Source organism: Pongo pygmaeus, chromosome 4 (genome assembly GCF_028885625.2).
Source record: "Pongo pygmaeus isolate AG05252 chromosome 4, NHGRI_mPonPyg2-v2.0_pri, whole genome shotgun sequence".
Classification (NCBI taxonomy): Eukaryota; Metazoa; Chordata; class Mammalia; order Primates; family Hominidae; genus Pongo; species Pongo pygmaeus.
This window is the reverse complement of record NC_072377.2, coordinates 74566021-74586547: the sequence shown is the minus strand read 5'-3', so window position 1 is coordinate 74586547 and position 20527 is coordinate 74566021. Positions and strand designations below refer to the sequence as shown.

General features: G+C 43.4%; 1 protein-coding gene across 1 annotated transcript; it reads right to left on the bottom strand.

The window, feature by feature from the left end:
* Positions 1-547: 547 nt before the first annotated feature.
* Positions 548-14794, bottom strand: KGD4 (alpha-ketoglutarate dehydrogenase subunit 4). Its single transcript, XM_054489837.2, has 4 exons — positions 14603-14794; positions 3607-3670; positions 1626-1813; positions 548-807 (listed from the first exon to the last, which is right to left on the bottom strand). Exons 1-4 carry the CDS (start codon positions 14642-14644, stop codon positions 790-792), a joined length of 312 nt encoding a protein of 103 aa, XP_054345812.1. The 5' UTR covers positions 14645-14794; the 3' UTR covers positions 548-789.
* Positions 14795-20527: the final 5733 nt, after the last annotated feature.

Below are 20527 nucleotides of genomic sequence, written 5' to 3'. Positions count from 1 at the left end.
GTTTGAGAAAGTTAATGGTTATCAGGATTTTCATACAAGATCACAAAACAGTAAAATAAACCGAAGAACAAGACTTCCTTACAACCTCCGAAACATAATAAATTGCAATTTCTAGTGAAATCTTTATTCCTATGCTATATTCATTTTGATCTCTTATTTATTTTCCATTTTACACTTTTTGACTTTCTTTGGAATCTTTTGTATGATCTCTATCTTAATAGTATAGTCACCTATTTTAGCTTGACTATATTTTTACCATTCAGAGTAGGACATACTTACTAAGCCAGTTATACTCCAGTAAACTTGTGAATGAAAAAACATTGGAGAACAGAGAATTAACAAGTAATAGAGTAATTATTTCACTGATCCTCACCCAATTTCAGGAAAATCATGTCCCTAAAACAGCAATTCTAACTGATAAATTTTTCCTTGTCTAAACAGAAAGTAAAGTGAAATTATGGGAATCCTATGATAGTTTACTATACATTGTGTGCTTTTAATAGTTCAACACTGGTAATGTTTGATAATCAAGAGTAAATTAATAGGCTAACATTTAAAAATGTATACTTTAATAAGTATAAAGTATATAAACAATTAGGTAAGCTTGTGGAGAAGCTGACCAAGATACATAAATTAGGAAATACAAGTGTCCATCTAAATTTTCTATATTTCATTTTTTTCACAATATTTATTAAAGGTGTTTAATATACAGTTTCTCATCTGTCATTTTGGAAGTCCTTTATTGTAAAGACAATTCTATTGTCTGATGACAAACAGCAGCCACCATGGTTATTCAGGACCTCCACGCTGAAAAGGAAAAAATAAAGCAGTAAGATTAGATGTTAAATTGACCCAGGAAATGTTTTGATGGCAATTTTACAAATTTATACAACCTTCAGTAAGTAATCTTTGGTTTTTAAAAAATAGTTTTGAATTAGTCAAAACTTTTGGGTACTCATATCAATTCTTTTTTTTTTTTTTTTTTGCAATGGAGTTTCCGGAGTTTCACTCTTGCCCAAGCTAGAGTGCAGTGGCGCGACCTTGGCTCACTGCAACCTCCGCCTCCCGGGTTGAAGAGATTCTCCTGCCTCAGCCTCCCGAGTAGCTGGGATTACAGGCGCCCGCCACCACACCCAGCTAATTTTTGTATTTTTAGTAGAGACGGGGTTTCACCACATTGGCCAGGCTGGTTTCCAAGTCCTGACCTCAGGTGACCCACCTGCCTTGGCCTCCCAAAGTGCTGGGATTACAGGCGTGAGCCACCATGCCCAGCCCTCTTATCAATTCTTATAAACATAATTTCAGACCTGGAAGGGACTCAAGGTTGACCTGTCCTTAAATTTCTTGGTATCAGAAGCTCTTTACACTCTGAAAAATTATTGAGGACCCCAAAGAACTGTTTTTTATGTGATTATATCTATTGATATTGATATATCACACATATTTACAGAGGGATTTGACTATGGTTTCTTTCTCATAGTCTTGGCCTACCTGCTCATCCTATCTTAGCTCTGACTACACTCTGACAAGACAATAGGAATAGCATGTAAAACAGCAAATGAAATCCCCAAAGCCCAAATGTTATGGTGTTTTGCGTAGTCTTGGGATAAAGAGCAACGACATACTTGGATAAATTCAATTTCTTCTTGAGACACAAGTTTCCTTCTGTATTTCTGAGGTAATGTTTTTATTATTTCTGCAGTGTCTGGTGGACCCTGATACATCAGCAAATCTGGTGATTTACTTCCCTTAGAATGTTGTGAAATTACAGAAGAGTGAGATGGTAGCCCTGCTGATCTCAAAGCTTCTGATACTGAAATTAAAAAAAAAAAAAAAGACCTTATTAGAGAAATTGTTCAGATGTCAAAATACTGAGTCTTAAAATACTATCAAATAATCAAGTCATTCTTGAAATGAAGTCATTCTTCAAATAACTCTTGAAGTATTATAATTCCAAAAGGTAAATATTGTAGAGTAACTCAGTTGGCTATATATAATTTCATAAAGGTTTTTAAAAACAAATAAGGAGGTAGCTTTAAAATTTTCATATATTTATTGTTTAGAGATGGGGTCTTGCTTTATTGCGCAGGCTGATCTTGAACTCCTGGGCTCAAGCAAGCATCCTGCCTGCCATCCCACCTCAGCCTGTGAGTAGTCAGGACTATAGGCATGTGCCACTGCACCCAGCTAAGGGGCAGTCTTAAGTAAATGAATTACAAAAATGTAAAATAATGAAATTTCTAGTTAGTGGAATTCAACCCTTTAGGGGAACCTACACTACTGAAACTTTATGTCACATAACCCCTCATAGGCCAAAACATGGTGGAGTTTACAGGTAATATCTTACAATAAGGAATAAGAAAGTCAGTAAATGTAAATGAGGGTAGTTTTCTCAATATCTTTACACTTGTTTAAACATCTTAATTCTTCAATAGTTACAATAAGTTAAAAATATACCTATAAAATGTGTTAAAATTGCCTGAAATAAAGATCAAGAGAGGCACAGAGGATCTGGTTTTTTTAAAAAAGGGCGGGAATCACAGAAAAACAACCCTTTCAGAATCTTCTCCCATTAATTTTGAATAAATGCTAAGGATTAAGGCAACCCAAAAAATATTTACTGACTAGATGAATAGATAAATGAATGAATGAAAGAAAAGATGGTTGGTGAGGAGAGAAACAGGAATGGTTATTATTTTCCCAGTCTCTGCAAATGTAAGCATGGGAGAATCTTCTAAAGGATAGGAGAGAATAAAGGTAGGACAAAATTTTGCCCATATAAACTCACTAGAAATTCAGAGACATCTTCTGTTGAGTCACTACCTTTTAAAGTAGGGGTAATAAAGGCCAGGTGAGTGGCTCACACCTGTAATCCCAGCACTTTGGGAGGCGGAGGCAGGCAGATCACCTGAGATCAGGAGTCGAGACCAGCCTAGGCAACATGGTGAAACCCTGTCTCTACTAAAAATACAAAAATTAGCCAGGCATGCTGGTGTATGCCTGTAATCCCAGCTGCTAAGGAGGCTGAAGCACGAGAATTGCTTTAACCCGGGAGGGGGAGACTGCAGTGTGCCAAGATAGCACCACTGCACTCCAGCCTGGGCGACAGAGCAAGACCCTGTCTCAAAAAATAAAATAAAATAGAGGTAATAAATTTTTTTTTTTGAGACAAAGTCTTGCCCTGTCACCCAGGCTAGAGTGCAGTGGCATGATCTTGGCTCACTGCAATCTCCGCCTCCTGGGTTCAAGCAATTCTACACCTCAGCCTCCCGAGTAGCTGGGACTATAGGAGCCTGCCACCATACCTGGCTAATTTTTTGTATTTTTTAGTAGAGACAGGGTTTCACCATGTTGGCCAGGCTGGTCTTAAACTCCTGACCTCAGGTGATCCGCCTGCCTCGGCCTCCCAAAGTGCTTGGATTACAGGTGTGAGCCACCGTGCCCAGCCATAAGTTCTACTTGCATGCTACATAAGGCACTATTTTGATCTAAGCTACAATAGTCTTAACTGATTTTAAAATGAGAAATATTGCCTATAAAAAAATACTCATTTATAAATATTCATGTACACAATTTTAAAAGAAATTTAAATAAAATACAACTCACCATTGGGTTTAGGATTGTCTCTTCTGTCAGGAAACCTTATTAATGGAGTGTGTGGTTTGACTACCTAAATGAAAAATAATATGCATGAAAAACAATCTCATTAACTAAAAGAAATGATCTACTAAACCTCATAAGTAGATACCTTTGCTAAAATTACTATTTTACAGCAACTTTAAATTATACTCGTCCCCAACCAGGAAAGCTGGTCTATGAATTATTAACTTGTCTACCTGGTAAACACAACTTTGTACTTTATATATCACAAGACTTTCATTGTACTATCGAAGGTGTACTTCACTTCAAAGCAACCCAATGGAGGAGATGATATAGAGTTTATGTTGCATGACTTATAGATTGGTAAGAATGAAAGCTGGCTGGGCACAGTGGCTTATGTCTATAATCCCAACATTTTGGGAGGCCCAGGCGGGCAGATTGCGTGAGTGCGGGAGTTTGAGACCAGCCTGGGCAACATGGTGAAACCCCATCTCTACCAAAAATTAAAACAAAAACAAAAAGAAAAACAAGGCCCAGTGTGATGGCTCATGCCTGTAATCCCAACACTTTGGGAGGCCGAGGCGGGTGGATCACGAGGTCAGGAGTTCAAGACCAGCCTGGCCAACATGGTGAAACCCCATCTCTACTAAAAATACAAAAATTAGCTGGGCGTGGTGGTGTGTGCCTGTAATCCTAGCTACTTGGGAGGCTGAGGCAGGAGAATTGCTTGAACTGGGACTCTGGAGGCAGAGGTTGCAGTGAGCTGAGATCGTGCCACTGCGCTCTAGCCTGGGCTACAGAGTGAGACTCCATCTTAAAAAAAAAAAAAAAAAAAAAAAGGTGGCTGAGCATGGTGGCTCATGTCTGTAATCCCAGCACTTTGGAAGGCCGAGGCGGGTGGATCACGAGGTCAGGAGTTCAAGAGCAGCCTGACCAAAAGGGTGAAACCTCGTATCTACTAAAAATACAAAAATTAGCAGGGCACGGTGGTAGTACGCACCTGTAATCCCAGCTACTCAGCAGGCTAAGGCAGGAGAATCGCTTGAACGCAGGAGGCAGAGGTTGCAGTGAGCAGAGATAGTGCGACCACACTTCAGTCTGACCACAGAGCAAGACTCCGTCTCAAAAAAAAAAAAATGTGGTGCTATGTGCCTGTAGTTCCAGCTACTTGGGAGGCTGAGGTGGGAGGATCACTTGAACCAAGGAGGCAGAGGTTGCAGTGAGCTCAGATCTTGCCACTGCACTCCAGCCTGGGCAAGAGAGTGAGATCCCATCTCAAACAAAATACATTGGAAATTTACTGCCTTTTTTTTTTTTCTTTTTTCAGACGGAGTCTCACTCTGTCGCCCAGGCTGGAGTGCAGTGGCACGATCTCAGCTCACTGGAACCTCCGCCTCCTGGGTTCAAGCGATTCTCCTGCCTCAGCCTCCCGAGTAGTTGGGACTACAGGCATGTGCCACCACACCCAGCTAATTTTTTTCACTTTTAGTAGAGACGGGGTTTCACCGTGTTAGCCAAGATGGTCTCAATCTCCTGACCTCATGATCCGCCCACCTTGGCCTCCTAAAGTGCTGGGATTACAGGTGTGAGCCACCGCACCCGGCGGAAATTTACTGACTTTTTAAGTTTTTTGTTGAGACAGGGTCTGGCTTGTTGCCCAGGATGGAATGCACTGGCATGATGTGGCCTTACCGCACCCTCCGCCTCCTGCTCCTAGGTACAAGCAATCTTCTCACCTTAGCCTCCCAAAGTGCTAGGATTTCAGGCATGAACCACTACACCTGGCCTCCTGACTTGTTTTGAGTGTTATTTCCCTACTATATTAATACCTAACAGGTAAGAAAAAACAATCATTTTGAAAATTAGAAAATTAAAGAATACTTTGACTGCAAAAGTAACACAAATTCTGTGTAAAACATTTGGAAGAACACAGAAAAGCACAAAGAAGAAAACACTATAATCCCAAGACCCACGTAAAACAAATAAAAGACTTTTTTTTTTTTTTTGAGATGGAGTATCCCTCTGTCACCCAGGCTGGAATGTAGTGGCGTAATCTCTGTTCACTGCAACCTCCGCCTCCCAGGTTCAAGCAATTCTCCTGCCTCAGCCTCCTGAGTAGCCAGGATTACAGGCCTGCGCCACCACACCCCGCTAATTTTTGTATTTTTAGTAGATATGGAGTTTCCCCATTTTACCCAGGCTGGTCTTGAACTCCTGACCTCAAATGATCCACCTGCTTCGGCTTCCCAAAGTGCTGGGATTACAGGCGTGGGCCACCACGCCCGGCCCAAATTAAAACATTTGATAGCCCTTTATTTTAGTCTTTTTCCTATACCCATAGGAATACTTTTTTTTTTTTTTTTTTTGAGACTGAGTCTTGCTCTGTCACTCAGACTGGAGTACAGTGCCACAATCACGGCTCACTGCAACCTCCGCCTCAAGAGTTCAAGTGATTCTCCTGCTTCAGCCTCCCGAGTAGCTGAGATTACAGGTGCCCACCACCACGCCCAGCTAATTTTTATATTTTTAGTAGAGACAGGGTTTCACCATGTTGGCCAGGCTGGTTTCGAATGGCCTCCCAAAGTGCTGGGATTACAGGCGTGAGCCACCATGCCTGGCCTGGAATACACATTTTTGGAATACTGTTTTTATAACAGATGTTTGAAAAGTATTAACATTTTTGTCCGTAAAATTCCAGATAGTGGTATAGAGGACCTTAAATGGACCTGTCAATATGAAATCTTCTGAATATACAGTGCTAAGAATCTAATGAACAAAGTACTATTTTCAACTAATCTATAAATTGCTATGTAACGAATGAGACTGAGGTGTGTTTATCTGCAATATATTTATATATTTGTAGTACATATTATGCATTTTATATGGGCACAGAAGCAAATAGGTATGGGATTGGCCTAAAAATTCACCACTGTAATTCTGTGGCTGTGAGAAAATGCTGGAATGTGTTCTCTCCCTCACCATAAAATCATGCTCAAGTATTCCACGCTAAAAAACTTCTCAGCCGGGCATGGTGGCTCACACCTGTAATGCCAGCACTTTGAGAGGCCAAGGTGGGTGGATCATGAGGTCAGGAGATCGAGACCATTCTGGCTAACACGGAGAAACCCCGTCTCTACTAAAAATACAAAAAAAGTAGCCAGGTGTGGTGGCACACACCTATAGTCCCAGGTACTCGAGAGGCTGAGGCAGGAGAATCGCTTGAACCTGGGAGGCAGAGGTTGCAGTGAGCTGAGATCGTGCCACTGCACGCCAGCCTAGGTGAAAGAGCAAGACTTTGTCTCAAAAAAAACAAAAAAAAAACCAAAAAAAAAAAGCTGCACACTGTGGCTCACGCCTGTCATCCCAGCACTTTGGGAGGCCAAGGCGGGTGGATCATGAGGTCATGAATTCAAGACCAGCCTGGCTAAGACGGTGAAACCCCGTCTCTACTAAAAAAATAAAAACATTAGCCGGGTGTGACGGTGGGCGCCTGTAATCCCAGCTACTCGGAAGGCTAAGGCAGAGAATTGCTTGAACCATGGAGGTGGAAGTCCGAGATCGAGCCACTGCACTCCAGCCTGAGTGACAGAGAGAGGCTCTGTCTCAAAAAAAAAAAAACTTCTCTATTAACTGTTTCTTCACTTTCATAGCTAAGCTTCTTAAGAGAATGTTCTATCTATCCTATTGTCACTCCCCTATTTAAAAGTTTGAAAACTGGCTGAGGTCAGTGGCTCATGCCTGTAATCCCAGCACTTTGGGAAGATGGCTTGAGCCCAGGAGTTTGAGACAAGCCTGAACAAGAAGATGAGACTCCCTCTCTACAACTTAAAAGAAAAAAAAAAAGAAGTTTGAAAAATGTTCCACAGCTTTCAGGATAAAGTTCAAACTCTTATTTGGCACTCACAACACCCATTGTGATCTGGCCAGTCCTTACTTTGCCAGCCTTTCTCCCCTAATCTCTTATGTACCCACTGCTCCAAGTATTCTGAAGTATTTTTCCTTTCCCCAATTCATCCTATTTATCCTCATTCCATCTAGAGCTTACATCCTCTGCCATGAAATCTCCCTCCCATCCCGTTCCACTTCCATGCCTATCCTTCTGACGGCTTATCCTTTACAACAGCTCAAATGTCACTCTTCTCTAAGAACCTTTCCCAAATTCCAAAGTCTGAGTTAAAAACTCTCCTTATGTTTTCAGAGGACAGATAAGTTAGCCAATGATTATAGGAGAGCATTAAGCTCCTGGACAGTCAGAGACAGAAAACTAAGCACTTCTGCAGTAGCATTCCTGTTACATGGTAAATGCCCAAGTAACAGTTGCCAAATAAGTGAATAAACCATTTGTAAGTCAGGTCTAACTGTATAGGCATGTAAATATGTATTATATACTTATACAAATGTACATACACTGCAGAGAAGGAATCATTTGCAACACTGCTTTTATATACTTAAAAACATGATTTAATATGGCCTTATAGGCCAGGCACGGTGTCTCACGCCTGTAATCCCAGCACTTTGGAAGGCCGAAGCGGGCGGATCACTTGAGGTCAGGAGTTCAAGACCAACCTGGTCAACATGGTGAAACCCCGTCTCTATTAAAAATACAAAAATTAGCTGAGTGTGGTGGTGCATGCCTGTAATCCCAGCTACTCAGGAGGCTGGGGCATGAGAAATCACTTGAACTCAGGAGGCGGAGGTTGCGGTGAGCCAAGATCGTACCACTGCACTCCAGCTTGGGCGACAGAGCAAGACTCCATCTCAAAACAAACAAACAAACAAACAAAAACAATAATAATAATAATATGGTCTTATAAATTAAATTCCCACTGTTTGGTATCCCTACCTTTTAACAAAAAAAATTTTTATTTGGAGATAGGGTCTTGCTCTTGTCACCTAGTGCAGTGGTATGATCACAGCTCATTACAGCCTCAACCTCCCAGGCTCAAGTGATCGTCCCACCTTAGCCTCCAAAGTAACTGGGACTACAAGTGTGCACCACCACGCCTGGCTAATTTTTAAAATTTTTTGTGGAGATGGGATCTCCCTATGTTCCTTAGGCGGATCTTGAACTCTTGGGCTTAAGCAATCCTCCTGCCTTGGCCGCCCAAAGTACAGGGATTACAGGCATGAGCCACTGCACCCAGCCCTAGAAAGTGTTTTAAATGCAAAAAAGTAGAATGGTATAAAATAAACCCTGATATGGGCCGGGCACAGTGGCTCACGCCTGTAATCCCAGCACTCTGGGAGGCCGAGGTGGGCGGATCATGAGGTCAGGAGTTTGAGACCATCCTGGCTAACATGGTGAAACCCCATCTCTACTAAAAATACAAAAATTAGCCAGGCATGGTGGCGGGCACCTATAGTCCCAGCTACTTGGGAGGCTGAGGCAGGAGAATGGCGTGAACCCAGGAGGCGAAGCTTGCAGTGAGCCGAGATGGCGCCACTGCACTCCAGCCTGGGCGACAGAACGAGACCCCATCTCAAAAAAAAATTAATAATAAATAAATAAATAAAATAAAATAAACCCTGATATATTCATCACACAACTTCAACAATAATATAGTCAATCTTATTTCATCATCCCTTCCCTGATTAAACAAATCCCATACATTTAATCCCATCTCATCTGTTAATACCTTCCACACATTACTGACAAACAGAATTTTTGTTGAATCATAACTCCAATACCTTTTTTTTTTCCAATTTGAAAGCAGTGAAGCCAGGCTCAGTGGCTCATGCATGTAATCCCAGCACTTTGAGAGGCTGAGGCAGGAGGATCACTTGAGCCCAGGAGTTCGAGACCAGCCTGGGCAATATAGTCAGACCCTGTCTCTACTAAAAATTTAAAAAGTTAGCTGGGCATGGTGGTGTGGGCCTGTAGTCCCAGCTACTTGGGACGCTTAGGTGGGAAGATCACTTGAGCCCGAGAGGTTAAGGCTACAGTAAATCAGCCAAGATCATGCTACTGCACTGCAGCCTAGACAACAGCAAGATCCTGTCTCAAAAAAAAAAAAAAAGTCACTTTATTAACTAACGAGATTCCAAATATAATCATGGTAGACACCTTAGTTCATCCTAGTTTTTGTTCAGGTGAGCCCCAATACTTTTGCCACACTTAACTAACAATAATTCCTACTATCATCTGATATTTAGCTTATGCTCACATTTCCCCTTCTTGATTGGGTGTGGTGACTCACACCTGTAATCTCAGCATTTTGGGAGTCTGAGGCAGGTGGATTTCTTGAGCTCAGGAGTTTGAAACCAGCCTGGGCAACATGATGTGTCTACAAAAAATACCAAAAACTTAGCTGCCAGAGGTGCTGCACACTTTCAGTCCCAGCTATTTGGGGGGCTGAGGCAGGAGGATCACTTGAACCTCGGGAGGTCAAGGCTGCAGTGAGCCATGATCATGCCACCACACTCGTCTGTGTGACAAAGTGAGACCCTGTCTCAAAACAAAACAAAAATTTCCCCTTCTCAATTGTCTTTTTAGATTCTAAATACAAATATGACAAACAAATAACTCCAACTGTATATTAGTTGGATAACTAAGAAGCCAACCTGAAAAGGCTCCCACTGTATGATTGCAACCATACGACATTCTAGAAAAGGTCAAACTATCCATCTAAGATTTTTTTTTTTTTTTTTTTTTTGAGACGGAGTCTCACTCTGTCACCCCTGGAGTGCAATGGCATGATCTCGGCTCACTGCAACCTCCGCCTCCCAGGTTCAAGCAGTTCTCCTGCCTCAGCCTCCGAAGTAGCTGGGATTACAGGTGCACACCACCACACCTGGCTAATTTTTGTACTTTTAGTAGAGATGGGGTTTTGCCATGTTGGCCAGGCTGGTCCCGAACTCCTGACCTCAGGTGATCCGTCCACCTCGGCCTCCCAAAGTACTGAGATTACAGGCATGAGCCACCATGCCTGGCTGAGTTTCTTTTCATTAGACCTAGGTGTCATTCATGACACCTATTTTATATGTCATCTAAATATATCATTTTTCTTTTTTTTTTTTTTTTTTTGAGACAGGGTTACACTCTGTTGCCCAGACTGGAGTGCAGTGGTGTGATCTCAGCTCACTGCAACCTCAACCTCCCAGGCTCAAGCAATCCTCCCACTTAAAGCAATCCTCCCACTTCAGCCTCCCAAGTAGCTGGGACTACAGGGGTACACCACCACACCCAGTTAACTTTTGTATTTTTTGTAGAGACAGGGTTTCACCATGTTGGCCAGGCTGGTCTTGAACTCCTGGGCTCCAGCAATCCACCCACTTCAGCCTCCCAAAATGTATTTTCTTTGATGAGGTGTCTGTTCAGCTGTTTTGCCCATTTTAAAATTCAGTCATTTATTTTTATTTATTTTCTTATTGTTGAGTTCTTCTGTTTTCTTTTTTTCTTTTTTTTTTTTTTTTTTGAGACGGAGTCTTGCTCTGTCACCCAGGCTGGGTGCAGTGAGCTCACTGCAACCTCCACCTCCCAGGTTCAAGCGATTCTCCTGCCTCGGCCTCCTGTAGCTGGGATTATAGGCACCCGCCACCATGCCCAGCTAATTTTTGTACTTTTAGTAGATATGGGGTTTCGCCATGTTGGCCAGGCTGGTTTCGAACTCCTGACCTCAGGTGATCTGCCCGCCTTGGTCTCCCAAAGTGCTGGGATTACAGGCATGAGTCACCGTGCCCAGCCTTATGTTTTCTATAATAGTCTTTTATCAGATATGTCTTTTGAAAGTATTTTCTCCCAATATGTGGCTTGTCTTTTTTTGACAGTGTCTCACAGAGCAGAATTTTTTATTTTAATGAAGTCTAGCTTATCAATTAATTTTTCACGGATCATGCCTTTGGTGTTATATCTAAAAAGTCATTCTTAAACCTAAGGTTATTTTTATTTTCTCCTATGTTATATTCTAAGGGTTTTATAGTTTTGCATTTTGCATTTAGGTCTACGATCCATTTTGAGTTAATTTTTGTGAAGAACGTGAGGTCTGTGTCTAGATGGATATCCAATTTTTTCAGCACCATGTTGAAAAGACTATCTTTTCTCCATTGTATTCCCTTTGCTCGTTTTGTCAAAGATCTGTTGACTATCTCTTTATTTTTACCTTTCTAAATCTTAGTTTTAGCTATGCCTCTTATAAATAGCACGGCACTGGATTTTCATTTGTTAGTCTGAAAATGTTTTACTTTATTATTTATTTCTGAGACCAGGTCTTGCTCTGTTACACAGGCTGGGGTGCAGTGGAGTGATCGTGGTTCACTGCAGCGTCAAACTCCCAGGCTCAAGTGATCTTTCCACCTCAGCCTCCTAAGTAGCTACTACTACACGTACACACCCACACACTACCCCTCCTGCCTGGCTAATTTTTATAGAGATGGGGTCTTGCTATGTTGCCTAGGCTAATCTTGAACTCCTGGCTCAAGCAATCTTCCCACCTTGGCTTCCCAAAGTGTTGGGAGTACAGGTGTGAGCCACCGTGCCCAGCCGGCTTTGTCTTTACTTAATGTTCTGAGACCACGCTTTGTGACTTCCCATCAGTTTGTACCAATCAGTCTTTTGGCGCTCTTCTCTTCCTTCAAGATATGGATCAACAACCAAATTCTAAGCTCTATGTTTTTTGGTTTTTTTTTTTTTTGAGTCAGGGTCTAGCTCTACTGTCCAGGCTGGAATGCAGTGGCATGATTATGGCTCACTGTAGCCTTGATCACCCGGGCTCAATCTTCCCACCTCAGCCTCCTGAGTAGCTGGGACCACAGGTGCACATCACCATGCTCAGCTAATTTTTTAAAATTTTTATAGAGATGGGGTCTTGCTATGTTGCCCAGGCTGGTCTTGAACTCCTGGGCTCAAGCCATCCTCCTGCCTCAAACTACCAAAGTGTTGGGATTACAGGCATACACCAGTGAGCCTGGCCTAAACTCTATCTCTTACTGGCACTGTAGTCCTAGCTTTATAGGCCTGTCACAGAGATACTCAACAAATTTTGCTAATGTTATATGTAATTATTACATAATATTAGCACATACTTTATTATTTATTTTTTGAGACCAGGTCTTGCTCTGTTACACAGGCTGGGGTGCAGTGGGGTGATTGTGGTTCACTGCAGCGTCAAACTCCTAGGCTCAAGTGATATTATATTAGCATATTGGTTGTATTCTCTCTTTTTATTTTTCTTTTTTTTAGAGCGCAGTCACGAACCTGGTTTGAATTCTAAATAGGTGAGTACAGGTCTTTGTTCCTATGTTAGAAGGGCACAGACCATTCCTTACTGTATATCTCACAGTTTCTTCATTTGTTTGCATACATCAGCTGTTAGTATTGCTTTGGACTGTACTATTTTAACAAACTACCACAATTTGTTTATGCAAAAGACAGACATACAGATTGTTTGTGGTTTGGGGGCTATCAGAAATAGAGCCAGCGACCCCAGGGCAGTATGTACAGTACCTGCCTGCTGAGATGCCACACTCTTGCTGCCAGGCTGGAACCCCTCAGCTCTGGACCCCAGTTCTTTGCCAGTAACTCTTTTTTTTCTATGAACATTTAGGTACAGAGGCAGTATGTGCATTCATTTCTCTTGGGCAATAAACCTATGAGTAGAATTGCTGGGTCATACGGTAGATACATGCTTAACTATTAGAGACTGACAGCTTTCCAAAGTGGCTATAACATTTTATATTCCCACCAGCAATATTGAGGGTTTCAGACGCTTCACATTCTCATCACCACTGACGTCTAAATTTTAGTCATTTTGGTGGATGTGTAGGACCTCATGGTTTTAATTTTTATTTTCCTGGCAAGTAATGATATTGAGCACCTTTTAAAATGTTCATTGCTCATTTGGGTGTCTTTTGTGCAACACGCCAAGTCTTTTACCCATTTTTGAATTGTTATATATTATTGATACATATGGTTATATATCATGGATAACAGACCTTTGTCAGATAGTCTCTCAGTCCTTACAGAATCTTTAACTAGTTGATGCTCAATAACTACCCACTGAATAAGTAAGGATCATTCATTGCAATGGGACCAAAGACTGGGATCTAGGATTATCATTCAGACAACAATTTCAGGAATTTAGAAAAAGATCTTTTAAGAGATGTACTTATATAAAGCGGAATGTACTTCTCATATCAAAGATAAAAGTCAATTATAAAATAATATAGTTTCAGGGTTCAAAGACTATGTAAACCAACCACAAAAGTGGAGGTTGTGTTCCACTTTTATATAAAATTATATAATAATTTTACCTAAGTTAGAACAACAGCTGAAGAAACAAAAAGGCTATCAGGAGTTAGTAGCTGATAGGTGGATTAACAAAGTTACTTTAGCTGTCTATCTAAACCAGGGGAAAACAGGCTTGTGAAACCAACGCTTATACACACAGACACACACACATACCCATTAATATACACACACACATACTAATTAAACTTAAATAACATTTTTCTATTTCCCTCATCTGGCCTGTAGCCAGACGCTTGGAGAGGTTGGGGAGAACCCGCTCCGGCGAGGACGCAGTACGCGGGGCCAGTTGCCCGACCATTCCCGAGACCTTGAAGGGACACTGGGTCAGATCCAGGGTTCGCTTCCTTCCACGCCCCGCTACCGCCTTCCTCCCGATTGGCTGATCGGGGGCACCACAGCCAATCCTAGACGGCGATTGGCCAGGCTACCGCCAGGGCCGCCTCACCCGCACACGCCTAAGACTAACAAGGTCCTGGCGGAGGAGCCGGGGATCCCGGCAGTAGGTACAGGACCTACCTGCCAAGATGCTGCACGCTTGCCGCAAGGCTCGAACCCTCGGCGCCGGACCCACCTCACTGCCCGGTCCAACAGGCTCAAAGTCCCATCCTCACACACACCCGCGGGCGCCGTCACTGGCCCTCCGCAGAGGCGCGGTCACCGCTCAGCCTCTGTCACCGCCTTTACTCCCCGACGCCGTCGCCACAGTCAGCACCGTCCCTACCGCCCAAGATGCGGAAACGCGACAAATTGCTTTACCTGAACGACCCTACTGGCAGACGCCATCTTGCTGCCCATCATGACCCCCGAGAAGGGGCAGTTTCCGGGGCGCGAGCGAGCCGCGGCGATCACTGGAGTGCCGGGCAGCTGTGGGCGGCGCTTCCCAGGACGTCACGGAGGCGGAGACCGGACTGGGCTCTCCTCCGCCGTGGGGCGGGCTCCGCCCCCTGTGCCTGACCCCGCCCACCCCTTCTCCCTACTAGGATCCACCCACGTGTGTTCTATTGTTTCGTTTTGGGGACAAAATTTTGTTAAAGTGGGTCTCTGCTCATTAGCCTATAAATTGTCTAGGACCATTTCCTTTCCAGAAAGCCAGTTTATAATTTCGATATAGTTCAAAATTTTATCTGGAGCCAAATAAATAATACAAGCTTCTGATCTGACAGCTCTTGCAAAGATTAAAAAAATTAAAGAAAAACAAAAAAAAACCCTTGCGGTTTCCTAAAATGAATAATTTTGTTAAAACGGGAGTTAGTGGCAAGCTCACAAGAGCTGACTCTGGCTTTAAAAGGGCCATGTCACACTCTCTTGCTGATTGGCATTGCTTGATTGTAATTTGTTTCTGTTTTCTTTACCGTTTATTACTCCTGATATTGAACTGCTGGGCCTTTGCTTCAAGTTAACTCAAAAATTCAGAAATATTTGAAACGTAAGCCACCCATATCTTTCCCCCAAAGTTACATTACGGGCGGGGCGCTATAGCTCACGCCTATAATCCCAGCACTTTGGGGGGCTGAGGCGGGCAGATCACTTGAGGTCAGGAGTTCGACACCAGACTGGCCAACATAGTAAAACCCTGTCTCTACTAAAAATACAAAAATTAGCCGGGCGTGGTGGCGGGCGCCTGTAGTCCCAGCTACTCGGGAGGTGAGGCAGGAGAATTGCTTGAACCCAGAAGGCAGAGGTTGCAGTAAGCCGAGAGTGTGCCACTGCACTCCAGCCTGAGCGACAGAGGGAGACTCCGTCTCAAAAAAAAACAGTTACATTACGTTCTGTGATAATGCTTAGGTCATATATAGTATTGTAAGCTTGACCAATGTGTTTGATGATATACATCAGTGATTTCTAAGTCTTGGGATCTTTTTAGAAATATAAATTACTGAACCCAGGTATGGTCTATTGGGATTCAGTGTCTGTAGAGAGGCCATTAACCCGTTTTGTTTTGTTTTGTTTTTGTGGTTTTTTTTTTTTTTTTTTTTTGAGATGGAGTCTCGCTCTGTTGCCCAGCCTGGAGTGCTGTGGCGTGATCTCAAGTCACTGCAACCTTCGCCTCCTGGATTCAAGCAATTCTCCAGCCTCAGCCTCCCCAGTAGCTGGGATTACAGACGCCCGCCACCACGCCTGGCTAATTTTTGTATTTTTGGTAGAGACAGAGTTTCACCATATTGGCTAGACTAATCTCCAACTCCTGGCCTCAAGTGATCCACCCACCTCAGCCTCCCTAAGTGCTGGTATTACAGGTGTGAGCCACTGCGCCTGGCCCTATTTTAATTATTTTCAAATGTGCAGTTCAGTCACATTAAGTACATTCACATTGTTGGGCAATTGTTACCATCTTCAGAAACTGTACCCATTAAACAAAAACTTATTCCTCCTTCCCTCAGCCTCTGACAACTATCATTTTACTTTCTGTCTATGAATTTGACTACTGTAGGTACTTAATGTACGTGGAACCATAACAGTATTTGTCCTTTTGTAATTAGCTTGTTTCACTTAGCATGTCTTCAAAGTTCATGCATGTTATAGAATGTGTCAGAATTTCTTTCTTTTTTAAGGCTGAAAAATATCCCATTATATGTGTATACCACATTTTGCTTATCCATTCATCTGTGATAATTTTTTTTTTTTTTTTTTTTTTTGAGACAGAGTCTTGCTCTGTCACCCAGGATGGAGTGCAGTGGTGCCATCTTGGCTCACTGCAAGCCCCGCCTCCCTGGTTCACACCATTCTCCCACCTCAGCCTCCCAGGTAGCTGGGACTACAGGCACCCGCCACCACACCAGGCTTTTTTTTGTATTTTTAGTAGAGATGGGGTTTCATCATGTTAGCCAGGATGGTCTCGATCTCCTGACCTCGTGATCTGCCCGCCTCAGCCTCCCAAAGTGCTGGGATTACAGGTGTGAGCCACCGTGTCCAGCCGATAATTCTTTTTTTTTTGAGACAGTCTCGCTGTGACACCCAGGCTGGATGCAGTGGCATGATCTCAGCTCACTGCAACCTCTGCCTCCTGGGTTCAAGTGATTCTCTGCCTCATCCTCCCGAGTGGCTGGGATTACAAGTGCCCACCACCACGCCCAGCTAATTTTTATATTTTTAGTAGAGACAGGATTTCTCCGTGTTAGCCAGGCTGATCTCAAACTCCTGACCTCAGGTGATCCGCCCGCCTTGGCCTCCCAAAGTGCTGGAATTACAGGTGTGAGTCACTGCACCTGGCCCAGTTCAATGCTTTTTTAAAAATTTTCATTTGAGACTCCTTCTTTGACCTATGCCTCATTTAAGTGTGTTCAGTTTCCAAGTATTTGGAAATTTTCCTGTTATCTGACTGTTACTGATTCTCATTTGATTCCCTTGTAGTCAGAACACAGTCTGTATAATTTCAATTCTTTTATATTTGTTGATATTTATTTTGTCATCCAGGATATGGTCTATGTTGTTTATGTTCTGTAAGCACTTGAAAAGAAAGTGTTCTGCTGTTGTTTGGTGGAGTATTCTATAAATGTTGATTAGCTCCTCTGTTAGTCCATGTGTGCTACTGTAACAAAATACCTTAGTTTGGGTAATTTATAATAACAGAAATTTATTTCTTATGTTCAGGGGGCTCAAAAGTCTAAGATCAAAGTACCACCAGTTTCAGTGTTTTGTGAGGGCTCAGTCTTTTCTTCCAAGATGGTGCTTTGAACACTGCTTCATCCAAGGGGTTTAACATTGTGTCCTCACATGGCAGAAGGGCAGAAGAGAAGGAACCCATTCCCTCAAACCTTTTTTTTTTTTTTTTTTTGAGACAGAGTCTTGTTCTGTCACCCAGGCTGGAGTGCAGTGGCACAATCTCGGCTCACTGCAACCTCCATCTCCTGGGTTCAAGCAATTCTCCTGTTGCAGCCTCCAAAGTAGCTAGGATTACAGGTGCCCTCCACCACACCCAGCTAATTTTTGTATTTTTAGTAGAGACGGGGTTTTGCCATGTTAGACGGGCTGGCTTCGAACTCCTGACCTCAGGTGATCGGCCCACTTTGGTCGTCCAAAGTGCTGGGATTACAGGTGTGAGCCATTGTGCCTGGCCCTCAAACCTTTTTTTAAGGGCCTTAATCTCATCCATGACGGCTCTGTACTCACGATTTAATCATTTCCTGGAGGCCCTACCTTTTCGTATTGTCACATTAGCAATTTTCAACAGATGAATTTTGAAGGACACAGTCAGACCATAGCTTACTGCCTTTGGACCCCCAAATTTATGTCCTACTCACATGCAAAATACATTTATCGGACGCTTGTTGCTCACACCTGTAATCCCAGCACTTTGGGAGGCTGAGGCAGATGGATCACTGGAGGTCACGAATTCCAGGCCAGCCTGGCCAACATGGTGAAACCCTGTCTCTACTAAAAATAAAAAAATTAGCTGAGCGTGGTGGTGTATGCCTATAATCCCAGCTACTTGGAAGCCAAGGCATGAGAATTGCTTGAACCTGGGAGGCGGAAGTTGTTCACAGTGAGCCAAGATCGTACCATTGCACTTCAGCCTGGGGGACAAAGGGAGACACTGTCTCAAAAGACAAACAAAAAAACCCAAAAATACATTTATCCATCCCAGTAGCCCCAAAAGTCTCAACTCATTCCAGCACCAACTCAAAACTATAAAGTCCAGAGTCTCACCTAAATCAGATATGGATGAGACTCAAGGCATGACTCATCCTGAGGCAACTTCTCCTCCAGCTGTGAGCCTGTGAAATCAAATACATGTGCTTCCAAAACACAATGATAGGTCAGGAATAGGACTGACATTCTCATTCCAAGAGGGAGAAATAGGAAAGAAGAAAGGAGTAATAGGTCCCAAGTAAGTTAAAAACCCAACAGGGCAAACATTAACTCTTGAAGCTTGAGAATAATTGACTCAGTATCTTGCCTTCTGGATGCATTGGGCTGGGGGTTGGACCCCCAAAGCCCCGGGGCAGCCCTACTCCATGGTTTTGCTGGGCACAGTTCCAACCCAGCAGCTCTCAGCAGTTGAAGAGAGGTACCTGGGCTCTCTCAGGCAGGTGTTGCATGCTGATGGCTCTACAGGTCTGGAGTCTCAGGGGTGGCCCTGCCATACAGCTCTGTAACAGCCTTTTATTGTTAGCCTTAGATAGCGGATAACTACCACTGAGGTTTTTTGAGATGGAGTCTCGCTGTCACCCAGGCTGGAGTGCAGTGGCGCGATCTCGGCTCACTGCAAGCTCCACCTCCCAGTTTCACGCCATTCTCCTGCCTCAGCCTCCGGAGTAGCTGGGACTACAGGCGCCCACCACCATACCTGGCTAATTTTTTGTATTTTTAGTAGAGACGAGGTTTCACCGTATTAGCCAGGATGGTCTCAATCTCCTGACCTTATGATCTGCCCACCTCAGCCTCCCAAAAGTGCTGGGATTACCGGCATGAACCACCGCACCCAGTTTTTTTTTTTTTGAGACAGGGTCTCACTCTGTCACCCAAGGTGGAGCACACTGGCACCATTATAGCTCATTGCAACCTCAAACTCCCCAGGTTCAAGCAGTTCTTCTGCCCTAGCCTCCTGAGCAGCTGGGACTACAGGCACGTACCACCATGCCCAGATCACTGAGTTTGTTAGTGATACGATGTCATCTTAGCAGGTTAGTTCTTCTGTCCTTTTTGTAGAATATAATCCATGGGTAGGTTTTCTGGCCTTAGAAAATATATCTACTCCATATAAAGAAAAAAACCACATAAATAGATAATATATCTACTAGAAGCCTGGGGACAGTGGCTCATGCCTGTAATCTCAGCACGTTGGGAGGCTGAGGCAGGCAGATCACTTGAGATCAGGAGTTTGAGACCAGCCTGGCCAACATGGTAAAACCCCATGTCTACTAAAAATACAAAAAAATTAGCCGGGCCAGGCATGGTGGCTTACACCTGTAATCCCAGCACTTTGGGAGGCCAAGCCAGATGGCTTAGCTGAGGTCAGGAGGTCAGGAGTTTGAGACCAGTCCGGCCAACATGGTGAAACCGTCTCTACTAAAACTACAAAAATTAGCCGGGCATGGTGCCACATGCCTGATTATAATTCCAGCTACTTGGGAGGCTGAGGCAGGAGAATGGCTTGAACCCAGGAGGCAGAGGTTGCAGTGAGCTAAGATTGAGACTGTGCCACTGCATTCCAGCCTGGGCAACAGAGTGAGACTCTGTCTCAAAAAAAAAAAAAAAAAAAAAAAAAAAAAAAAAAAAAGCCAGACATGGTGATGTGCACCTGTAGTCCCAGCTACTCAGGAGGTTGAGGCAGGAGAATCCCTTGAACCTGAGATGTGGAGGTTGCAGTGAGCTGAGATGGCACCATTGCACTTCAGCCTGGGAAACACAGTGAGACTCCGTCTCAAAAAAACAAAAACAAAACCAAGACTGTGACTGTTGTAGACGTAAAAAGATCTTTGTGTCCCCAACTTCAGAAAGCTGCTCAGAAGGACATACTCTCTAATGCCCTCTTCAGAGATATGGCCGACATTGATAATGAAAAAGGTAGAACCTCCCCACAGGCAGAGTGAAGAATCTGGATGAAGTGCCTCCAGAAAACAACACAGGAGCCTCATCAATGTCATTCCCTATCCTCTAGGAAGGGGAATCTCCTATCATTTGCCAAGTAATACTTAAGATTTTGGCTGAGTGTGCTAGCTCACACCTGTAATTCCAGCA

Bases quoted from the DNA above. Each gene is read 5' to 3' on its own strand.
- KGD4 (XM_054489837.2), bottom strand. From the start codon at position 14,644: ATGATGGGCAGCAAGATGGCGTCTGCCAGTAGGGTCGTTCAG. The intron at 3,671-14,602 runs GTAAAGCAATTT...TTTTTCATTTAG, and splicing joins CTGCCAGTAGGGTCGTTCAG to GTAGTCAAACCACACACTCC. The intron at 1,814-3,606 runs GTGAGTTGTATT...TTTTAATTTCAG, and splicing joins AGACAATCCTAAACCCAATG to TATCAGAAGCTTTGAGATCA.